General features: G+C 38.0%; 1 protein-coding gene across 3 annotated transcripts in view; it reads right to left on the reverse strand.

Moving 5' to 3' along the window:
• Positions 1–1,077: 1,077 nt before the first annotated feature.
• pik3cd (phosphatidylinositol-4,5-bisphosphate 3-kinase, catalytic subunit delta) overlaps positions 1,078–12,183 on the reverse strand; it is a 48,512-nt gene continuing 37,406 nt past the window's right edge. For all 3 annotated transcript variants that reach the window (XM_023991183.2, XM_023991182.2, XM_023991181.2), the window contains exons 21-23: positions 6,530–6,675; positions 5,883–6,015; positions 1,078–5,393 (exon numbers count right to left, since the gene is read on the reverse strand). In XM_023991183.2, the coding sequence (XP_023846951.1) occupies positions 5,256–5,393; positions 5,883–6,015; positions 6,530–6,675 (417 nt within the window). In that variant the 3' untranslated portion in view covers positions 1,078–5,255. The remainder of the gene's footprint in view (positions 5,394–5,882; positions 6,016–6,529; positions 6,676–12,183) is intronic.

Raw genomic sequence — 12,183 nt, forward strand, 5'->3', positions numbered from 1 at the left:
AACGTGATATATAGTATATATAGACCAAGGTCTCGCAACGCAATATTTTCCAGGCTAACATCTCAAACGACATGACGACATGATCAATAAACATTCACGTGGGCGTGGTCTGAAACATAAATCCATATAAATCAGATATGGATTTTCTTATTGTAACAAAACTTGGTACAAAAGTTCCAAACACTGAAGACTCAACATAAGCGGGCACATTCAGATGGACCACATGGTGGCGCTATAACGGGCACATGTTTATATCTCTTGGTCAATTTGACTCAGGATGAACTTTTGGCACATGCTCAGGGATGTGTCTAGCTAACCTGTAAACTATAGTTCAGTTTGGCTGCATGGTGGCGCAGTTGGACAGGAAACAACAGTTGTGGAAGCTCATTGGCTTATAGTGGCCATATTGTTTCAGCTAGTCCTGGAAAATATTGTGTTTTAAGATGTGCATCCATCGATGCGATGCACAAAATGTGTCGATCAGTCCAGCGGTTCTGGAGAAGATGTTTAAAGTAGTCAATATCATACAAAATAGTCAAAAATACATCAAAAGCATATTGCATGATCAGTTTGATTTTGAGTTCTGATATTGGCCAAGTGTGGTTAGCAGCACAGAAGTAGCTCATCCTAGGGTGATGTCCAATTTGTCCTAATGGTGGCACAGTAGGCCCACAGCTGAATCSCAGAATTGCTGCTTTGCAGCTTTATTTTACATCTTGTTCTTGATTAGATACCATGTCTTGTTTTGATGTGTTTTGATTGATGTCACGTCTATGCTAATATGGCTAAAATTCGCAAACTAGGTAACCAACAACGGTAACGATGTATGGGAGAGACAAGTGCTCAAGTGCAAATGTATTTCTGTTTTCAATAAACCTTGGAGACAAAATATAGTTTTCATGTCAACAATCAAAGCCAACCCTGTCGATTTTGCCCAATGGTTGTACACGCAACGGTTTTGTTTGCTAAACAACCAACCCGTCTATAGGGATGTGGATATTTTTAACGACTGCTTATTTCTGAAGAACAGATGAGGATTATTATAGAGGTCAATAATAGTAATTGGCCTACACAAGGTACAGTGTCCCCTTTTTATTTCACAAACTTGAATCCACACGGTTTAAACAAATTAGCAAATGCCAAATTAAAAACAAAGGCCCTCCCTCCTTCAAGTCTACAGTGTATTTGTGTTGAGTTGAAAGAGCCATAAAGCGCATTAACTTGAATAGGTATAACACAGTATGTTTGAGTCTATCACGAACTTCATGATGGTAAAACATTGATTAATAGCATTACACATTCAGATAATTGATTCAGGGAGTTCAAAAGCAGGGATACATTTCCAGACAATCCAGTATACTTGCGAGCACAAGATTCATGGGAAATTAACTATGGTTCTCAAATTCCTATTTTTTTGTTTTCATTGCACATGTTCAGAGCCCTTGTCATAAATACAAATATATTTGATCATAAAAAGATGCTGCAATGAAAAGCACAGAGGCTGTTCACCATAATTTTAAAAAGCTTGAAATGATAATGATGACAATAATATTGATGATAATGATGGTCGTAATAATAATAAAGACACGGTCATGTATTTCATAGCACATAAAGATTATCAATAGCGAAAACCAAAAAGGCACATATGCCTAGCAAAGATATCTTGCTCCACACTGGCCTTTAAAAATATATGTCTATTCTGGAAATATGGGTATTCTGGAAGACCCTTCAAGTAGTTATCTCCAACCCTGTTCCTGGAGAGCTACACTCCTGTAGGTATTCAATCCAACCCGTTGCGGTAGATTGGGGTTGGAGAAAAAAACTACAGGACGGTAGCCTTAAAGGATCACTTTACTAAAAAACTATTGGTAATTTATTCATTATTCCACTGTTAAAGGTCCAATGCAGACGTTTTTATCTCAATATCAAATCCTTTCTGGGTAACAATTAAATACCTTACTGTGATTGTTTTCAATTAAAGTAGTCAAAAAMAAACAAAAATTGCTTCTTAGCAAAGTGCAATTTCTCAAGCAAGAATTTTGTTAGGACTGTCTGGGAATGGGGTGGTAAAAACAGAAACCTAGATGTTATTGGCAGAGAAATTTGGACTAATTAACCTGGTGATGTCACCAGGCAGCCAAAACGCCATCCCACCATAACAGGCTGATATTTCAGGTGTTTTTTTCAAACTAGAAGGGCATTTTCATAATTTTCCCAGTATTATTCCAACCTCAGTGTGAAAATATATTTAAAATCTTGTTTTTGACTACACCCCCGCAAATGGTGCATGTCAGCAGTCAAGTTTTCAAGATAAACACATAATCACAGTTTTTACTCTGTACTGAAAGTGCTCCATCTTGAAAAGTTGACTGCTGACATGCAAATACAAGAGATGGGGATTGTGGACTAATGAACAAAATACTAAAACATAGTAATTTATTAAAATATAAATTTAACTGGCTATATTAACATTCAGTGCAGATATTACTGAGCAGGTTAAGCAATGGAATGCATATAAAAGCTCTTCTTCAATTCATGCTTTTCAGTGTTCCACACAGCAATGCCCTATGTTTTACAATTCACCCTTGTTTGCAAACTGCAACAACAGAAAATACATGGACATACAAGATAAATCAATTAAATAGGCACCAGTGTCCAATAGCAACTCTTCCTCCCAACACACACACATCCTATGGTTAAAACAATCATTAGTGGATTCTGTCCACAGTATACTCTGATCAGGAGAGAATAGATACAGAATGCATAATTCAACGACAAATGTACATTAATACAGTAATATCATGGTTTGTTTTCACAGAACATCAGTCACTCTACACAGTATTGACACAGCATTTTGAGATGAGAGAGATAAGGTATGTACAGTATTCTTTTCTAGAATAATTTTCTCAAGGATAAAAGTAAAAGGCATAGATAGGCACATAGGTCAGGACTGCCACTGGGGACAACATACAGTGCATATCTGTAAGCTAAAACATACAGAACCGTCCCTGCATTTTCTTCAAGGTATTGTAGATCAATTCAACTGATCTATCATGAGAATCTACCCTACATCATTTCACAGCATGTAGCAGGTAGCTTATGTATAATGACACCACATAGAGACATTTAAGAGCGACACTTGAGATAAAGAGCTATGGCTTATTATACATTTATTATAGACTCAAACTTGTGGTCTTAGTCTGAAGAACCGCTCAAGATCACTTGGTCTGGGGATCACTGTCCAAGTTTTCGGCTTGAGTCCTGGCACCAGTGTCTGGGTCTCGCGTAATAGTCTCTGACAAGACCGTATGAATATCAACTCCTGAGTTAAATGGCCAAGTAGCAGTGACTCAAAATCCTGGCTGGCAAAACGTCTTGCTTTACTTATGTAGGAGCAGGGCTGGAATGCAATGTTGTTGAAGGAAATATACTCTTGACTCCATCTCTCTTCCAAACAACAGATTGGGGTATCTCATTCCACAAGATATAAAACATCCCAGATGGCAAAATCTCATACATACACAATAGACAAATAAGGCCGTATTTCATAACATTATCATGGCAAAACCTAAAAAGTACCTTTACAAAGAAAGCTTGATTCTTTGTACAAAAACCTTTAACACACTTTCAAGATTTTAAATACAGTGAGCACCAAAACTATTGGGACAGTGACAAATTGTTTCGTTTTTATCTCTGTACTCCAGCACTTTGGATTTGAAATTATACAATGACTATGAGGTTAAAGTGCAGACTGTCAGCTTTAATTATTCGAGGGTATTTTCATCCATATTGGGTTAACTGTTTAGAAATTACAGTACTTTCTGTACATAGTCCCCCAATTTTAAGGGACAAAAAGTATTGGGACAAATTCACTTGTGTATTTAAGTAGTAAAAAGTTAAGTATTTGGTCRCATATTCATAGCACACAATGACAACATCAAGCTTGTGACTCTACACATTTGTTGGAGGCCCTTGCTGTTTGTTTCGGTTGTGTTTCAGATTATTTTGTGCCCAATCGAAATTGATGGTAAATAATGTAGAGTCATTTTGGAGTCACTTTTATTGTAAATAAGAATATAATYTGTTTCTAAACACTTCTACATTAATGTGGATTGCTACCATGATTACAGATAATTCTGAATGAGTCATGAATAATGATGAGTGAGAAATTTACAGATGCACAAATATCATCCCCCCAAATACATTATTTCCCATTAATTTCTAATAGGGGCACAAAATAATCTGAAACACAACAAAAACAAACAGCAAATGCATCCAAACAATTTGTAGTCACAGCGCGCTACGAATATGGGACCGACTACTTTTTATTACTTTATTACTTAAATACACATAAGTTAATTTGTCCCAATACTTTTGGGTCCCCTAAAATGGGGGGATTATTTACAAAAGTGCTGTAATTTCTAAACGGTTCACCCGATATGGATGAAYATACCCTCAAATTAAAGCTGACAGTATGCGCTTTAACCTCATAGTCATTGTATKATTTCAAATCCAAAGTGCTGGAGTACAGAGCCAAAACAGCAAAACAACGTGTCACTGTATCAATACTTTTGGAGCTCACTGTACAGCAGAGGATATATTTCAATGAAAATAATAAAATTCAAAAGTWAAAAAAAWAATAATAATCCTAGAATGAATGTAAACCGCATGAAACACTTGAGGTCCTACGTACCTCTCTCTGGCCTGGTCATTTAAGTACAATCAATGCAAACAACTTATCAAGAAATTTAATCAATGGCATCATCATCATTAATCAATCTCCTATTACATTATTTCACATATAATTTAACTRCTCTCTTACTACTCTCCTGACAAAATGTTGATACATTGTTTCATTAGGCATCATTATTACGTTGTTTACTCCCAATTTGGTTTGAGATGGTCACTTTCAGGGCACTGTTCATGTGGTGATAGGTCTGGTTGACACGGGGTGTGCCCACGTGCAAATGATTTTCAACGCTGTACTGTCTGTATGATATAGTAACAATGGCAATTACTCCCGATGAAATGTGACTTTCAACAAGTACTTACAGTTTTGCATCAGTTCATAAACCATAAGCATGACTGCCAGTCAGGTGTAAACATCTGTAAAACATTGCCAAATGCTCTTATTTTACGACAAAGACTTCAGTGCATTTTCATTCCATTTGGCTCCATAAGCTGAAAACCCTGATCAGATCAACAAATCAGGGGTATTAAGGTTCAGAATGCTTCTCCGGGGCAGTGGCTTTTATTCAAAGTCTGCTATCTTTGGCTAGAGAGTGCATCATCCAGTTCACCTTGGTCTTCCAGCTCTCTCTCAGAGCTTCGTTAAACTTCACTTTGAAATTCTTCAGCGCTTCTTCCTCCGATTTCCCCAAAGCCAATGAGTCCTTAGAAAAGGGTGAGACAAGAACAACAATATCAGAAGGATGACGGATGTGCCTTTACCATTTAAAACAACTCACATTACTATATTGGTAATCATCATCAATATTGATATCATGATCATTAGATTATCATCATCATTGTTAGCAAGGTCCCTGCCACCACCACCATCAACATGATCATAATCACCATCATTGAGGTCCTTGCAACCAACATCATCATCACCAATCGCACTAGTCATCGACATCATCACCATCATTAGTAGCTGCAGACGTATCCTTGTAAGCATCACCAAATCATAACCATATTTTGAAAAGGACACTGATCTCAGGTGTAGGACCTTGCATAGACATTATCTGACTACTGTGGCTAAAACTAGAGGAACTAACAAGTGTAAAATAGCATAAATCATTGAGTGTGTAGGAGTGATGTACTACAGTATACATAATGCTCCGTTCAACATATCCGGCAATAAAAGGAGGCGCTCCTCTCACCTTTAGGTACTGGATGTCCTTGAAGGAGCTCAGCTCAGGCAGTCCGGCTGCTTTCATCATGGCAAACAGGTTAACAAACAGAGTCCCATTGCGACACAAGATCTTATAGGCCTGCTCACAGCACTCTCTGAACCTGTTGGTGGCACAATACGAGAGGTACCACACCATTATCATGGAGCTTCAGGATCACCGTAAAATAAGTATGCATGGTTATATAAGTACGTACAGGTATAAGTCAAAGTATTCACAGTTGGGTGCTAACAAATCACCAATAATATGAGATTGACAAATACATTAAGATGACTGGATGTGCCCCCTATAGTCTCTTATTTGGAGTAAAAACAAAACAACAAATGGAATTATATGAATACGGTGACAGATTCGTAAAACATCATTATGTTTCTTTCTCTTTTATTTTTTATCTTGGCACAACTCTATATTAACAGAGACAATACAGTGTTGGAAATGAACAATATATAATGCAATATAAATACAATACAATATAATACTACATAACACAATATATGCCATTTAGCACACGGTTTTATCCAAAGACCCTTACAGTCATGCGTGCATACATTTTTCATATGGTTGGCCCCAGCGGGAATTGAACACATGATAGGAGATAGATAGATTTAATGTTTTACCTTTCAAACTTCTCACTGTTGTTAGTCCTCCCTTGTTGGATGACGTGGACAAAGTCGTACGTCAGAATAAAAGGCACACGTTCCCTGTTGATCCCAAATTTGCTCTTGAAGTTTCCCAGAAAGTGCCCAAAGTCAATGTGGAACAGCTAAAAGAGAAAAAAAGAGACGTTTTCCACACCATCCAAACATTATTATGAAACATCATTATTCGAGATTCCCATTGTAGCTGCAGGCAAGTGAGGTCTTAAAAATGGATCAGATTAAATATGTTGGTAACACAAGTATAACTCATGAACAAGCCATTAAATGGAAAATAAACTGGATGATCTCCGCTTGAGACTATCCTACCAACGGGACATTAAAAAATGTAATATTTTGTTTCACCGAGTCGTGGCTGAACGACGACGTAGATAATATTCAGTTGGCTGGGTTGTCCGTGCATCGACAGAACACCTACGTCTGGTAAGTCGACGGGTGGTGGTGTGTGTCTATTTGTCAATAACATTTGGTGCGCGATTTCTAATATTAAGGAGGTCTCGAGGTATTGCTCGCCTGAGGTAGAGTACCTCATGATAAACTATAGACCACACTATCTACCATATTTTCGTAGCCGTCTATTTACCACCACAAACGGATGCTGGCACTAAGACCGCACTCAACGAGCTGTATAAGTCCATAAGAAAACAATAAAATGCTCATCCAGAAGCGGCACACCCAGTGGTTGGGGACTTTAAACTTAAATCCGTTTTACCTCATTTCTACCAGCATGTGCAACCAGAGGGAAAAAACTCTAGACCACCTTTACTCCACACACAGAGAAGCATACAAAGCTCTCCCTTACCCTCCATTTGGCAAATCTGACCATAATTCTATCCTGATTCCTGCTTACAAGCAAAAACTAAATCAGAAAGTACCAGTGAGATGGTTTGGAATGAGTTGGACCGCAGAGTGAAGGAAAAGCAGCCAACAAGTGCTCAGCATATGTGGGAACTCCTTCAAGACTGTTGAAAAGGTATTCCAGGTAAAGCTGGTTGAGAGAATGCCAAAAGTGTGCAAAGTTGTCATCAAGGCAAAGGGTGGCTACTTTGAAGAATATAAATATATTTAGATTTGTTCAACCCTTTTTTGGTTACTACATGATTCRATATATGTTATTTCATAGTTTTGACATCTTCACTATTATTCTACAACGTAGAAAATAGTATTAAAAAACTGGAATGAGTAGGTGTGCCCAAACTTTTGATTGGTACTGTATGTTTTGATTTTTAATACATTGTATGGCTGCATGATGCGATTAATTATGAATTGAAAAAAGTCGCTTGAATGGCATAAACTCTGCTCTGTTTTTTGTGCAGCCTGTAGACACTACATCAGTCATTCATTCACAATTTGACAAGAACTTGATAATGCCTAGAATTTCACGGCAGCATCCCCTTTGTGTGGCCGTAATGCACCTTAAAAAAAATCTATGCCTTTTGCGGCCAGTGACCGTTGTGCCCTTCTCCCTGAGGCGGGCGCACTCCATCATGTGATCAGATCTTTCTCACAGGCTACAAGTGAAGAGACACATTGGGGATGCAACTCCGCACGTGCTTATTCAATTCCGAGGTGCATAGAGAAGATATTGGAAGAACTGTCCACATTTACTTTTCATCAGCCAACAAGATGAGTAGGCCTAACGAACAGCAAAAGCACTAGCCCATGTCAATCTACTATCCCCATAGCACAAAAGTCAAACTATTCTATTCTGTGCAATAAATAAATATTCCAAACAGTCTGGGACAGTTGTGAGATGCGATAGACCCCAAATTAATACAACCACTAGCATCAAAAAAACGTTTTTRATGCAATGTGGATGACGCAACAGATCAGAAAGTTTAGCTTAAAATGTTGATAAACTATTAGGCTATTTCTTCAAATTATAAGCGCAGCAATGCGCACATGGTAGTCAGCTATAAGCGCAAATGTTCCATTAGTGGAAAACGGCATTATCAAAAGTCACTGCAAATGCAATTATTCATGTCATGCTAATATTATAAAGGTGCATTTTTATGGTGAAAATGATCTTCCCCAAACTTGAAACTCAGCGCTGCTTATCTATGCCAGCTAGGCTTGTAAAACYAATTCATGTGCTTAATTTTAAGAAGTTGTGGCCACTTTAGTTGTGATACAAATCTKATTAAAAACACATGAGGTGTGCGACAATGATTCCAAAATGTTTTTAAAAAGACATTGTTTCTTATGCTGGGCATCATTCACAAGTGATAATATATAATTCACAATTGATAGGCTAATATTGTCACCCATCAGACTATTGTTGATTTCATCTTGTCTTTACATATACTAAATAATATATGTGTGAAATTTGTTTTGATTTAGAATGGACCATTATCATGCACCTGTATCGAAACATCTGTCATCTATGCACTTAAATAGCGAATGGAGGACGATTTTCCCCGTAGTTTATTTTCATGCCAGCCAGGTAGGCTATACTCCTGTTGTAAATATAAGCAATGTGCTTAATATTAGGAAAGTTGAGAAATAAATATAGTAGGTCRAGCCTATAGAAAGATGATGGGATTCTCGTCTTTTTATTAGCGGCCATCACTGTTTTCACCCGCAATTGCATAGCCTATAGAAATGTTGCGCAATGGGCTCTCATGAAGTGTTTGATTAGATTTTCAAATACATTTGCATTGATGTCAGAGTGATTAGAGGGACAATAGAGTGCTGAGTAACAGGCAGTTAAGCAAGTTTGGTAGGCTACTAATGACCAGCAGCAGCATCAGAGCTTGGAGAAGCCTAATCACTGTGACTAAACGGTCATGTGGAATTTGACTGCCTTTGTGACTCGTGACCGCTGGTGTGACGGTAATGTGGTCACCGCAACAGCCCTAGGCATATGTCCCCAGATCCTCAAAAAGTTCTACAGCTGCACCATTGAGAGCATCCTGATCGGTTGCATCACCGCCTGGTATAGCAACTGCTCAGCATCCAAACATAAGGTGCTACAGAGGGTAGTGCGTACGGCTCAGTACATCACTGGGGCCAAGCTTCCTGCCATCCAGGACCTATATACTAGGCGGTGTCAGAGGAATTGTCAAAGACTCCAGTCATCCAAGTCATAGACTGTTCTCTCTGTTATCGCACGGCAAGCGGTACCGCAGCGACAAGTCTAGGCTCCTTAACAGCTTCTACCCCCAAACTATAAGGCTGCTGAACAATTAACAAAATGGCCAKCTGGACTATTTACATTGACACCCCCTCCCACCCTTTGATTTTACACTGATGTTACTTGCTGTTTATTATCTATGCATTGTCACTTTRCCTAACTACATGTACAAATTACCTCGACTAACCTGTACCTCTGCACATTGACTCGGTACCGGTATATATATATATATAGCCTCGGTATTGTTATTTTATTGTGTTACTTTTTATTTTATTTTTTACTTTAGCTTATTTAGTTAATATTTTCTTAACTCTATTTCTTGAACTGCATTGTTGGTTAAGTGCTTGTAAGTAAGCATTTAACAAATACCTGTTGTCTTTGGTGCATGTGAAAAATAACATTTCATTCGATTTTTTAAATGCTTTTCAGATTATTATGAATTATATAAATTCTTATTAAGTGGCTAGTTTGCATCATCTGTCTTCACTAAAACCACTGCAAAGGTTTTGCCTTCAAACTTTGTTTTTAACAGTGGTGTGAAGTACTTATAGTTGAAGTCGTAAGTTTACATACACTTAGGTTAGAGTCATGAAAACTTTTTTTTCAACCACTCCACAAATTTCTTGTTAACAAACTATAGTTTTGGCAAGTCGGTTAGGACATCTACTTTGTGCATGACACAAGTAATTTTTCCAGCAATTGTTTACAGAGAGATTATTTCACATATAATTCACTGTATCACAATTCCAGTGGGTCAGAAGTTTACATACACTAAGTTGACTGTGCCTTTAAACAGCTTGGAAAATTTCAGAAAATTGTCATGCTTTAGAAGCTTCTGATAGGCTAATTGACATCATTTGAGTTAATTGGAGGTGTACCTGTGGATGTATTTCAAGGCCTACCTTCAAACTCAGTGTCTCTTTGCTTGACATCATGGGAAAATCAAAAGAAATCAGCCAAGACCTTAGAAAAAAAATTGTAGACCTCCACAAGTCTGGTTCATCCTTGGGAGCAATTTCAAATGCCTGAAGGTACCACGTTCATCTGTACAAACAATAGTACGCAAGTATAAACACCATGTACCCACGCAGCCGTCATACTGCTCAGGAAGGAYACGTGTTCTGTCTCCTACAGATGAACGTACTTTGGTGCGAAAAGTGCAAATCAATCCCAGAACAACAGCAATGGTCCTTGTGAAGATGCTGGAGGAAACAGGTACAAATGTGTCTATATCCACAGTAAAACGAGTCCTATATCGACATAACCAGAAAGGCCGCTCAGCAAGGAAGAAGTCACTGCTCCAAAACCGCCATAAAAAAGCCAGACTACGATTTGCAACTGCACATGGGGACAAAGATCATACTTTTTGGGAGAAATGTCTTCTGGTCTGATGAAACAAAAATATAACTGTTTGGCCATAATGACCATCGTAATGTTTGGAGGAAAAAGGGGGAGTCTTGTACCCGAAGAACACCAGGACGGAGGTCGCAGCATCATGTTGTGGGGGTGCTTTGCTGCAGGAGGGACTGGTGCACTTTACAAAATAGATGGCATCATCAGGATGGACAATTATGTGGATATATTGAAGCAACATCTCAAGACATCAGTCAGGAAGTTAAAGCTTGATCGCAAATGGGTCTTCCAAATGGATAATGACCCCAAGCATACTTCCAAAGTTGTGGCAAAATGGCTTAAGGACAACGAAGTCAAGGTATTGGAGTGGCCATCACAAAGCCCTGACCTCAATCCTATAGAAAATTTGTGGGCAGAACTGAAAAAGCGTGTGCGAGCAAGGAGGCCTACAAACCTGACTCAGTTAAACTAGCTCTGTCAGGAGGAACGGGCCAAAATTCACCCAACTTATTTGTGGAAGGCTACGCGAAACATTTGACCCAAGTTAAACAATTTAAAGGCAATGCTACCAAATACTAATTCAGTGTATTTAAATTTCTGACTACTGGGAATGTGATGAAAGAAATAAAAGCTGAAATAAATCATTCTCTTTACTATTATACTGACATTTCACATTCTTAAAATAAAGTGGTGATCGTAACTGATCTAAAACAGGGAATTTTAACTAGGATTAAATGTTAGAAATTGTGAAAAACTGAGTTTAAATGTATTTGGCTAAGGTGTATGTAAACTTCCGACTTGAAAGTACTACTTAAGTTGTTTTTGGGGGTATCTGTACTTTACTATTTATATTTTAGACAACCTTTACTTTTACTCCACTATATTCCTTAAGAAAATAATGTACCTTTTACTCCATACATTTTCCCTGACACCTAAAAGTACTTATTACATTTATTATGCTCAACCAGGACAGAATTAGGCCATCTATCAATATAACCCTTTGTCATCCCTACTGCCACTTTGTCATCCCTACTGTGTTTGTAAATTATGTCTGAGTGTTGGACTGTGCCTGTCTGTCCATTAAAAAAAATAATAATAAGATAATCGTGCCGTCTGGTTTGCTTAATAT

This window comes from Salvelinus sp. IW2-2015, linkage group LG7 (genome assembly GCF_002910315.2).
Source record: "Salvelinus sp. IW2-2015 linkage group LG7, ASM291031v2, whole genome shotgun sequence".
Taxonomy (NCBI): domain Eukaryota; kingdom Metazoa; phylum Chordata; class Actinopteri; order Salmoniformes; family Salmonidae; genus Salvelinus; species Salvelinus sp. IW2-2015.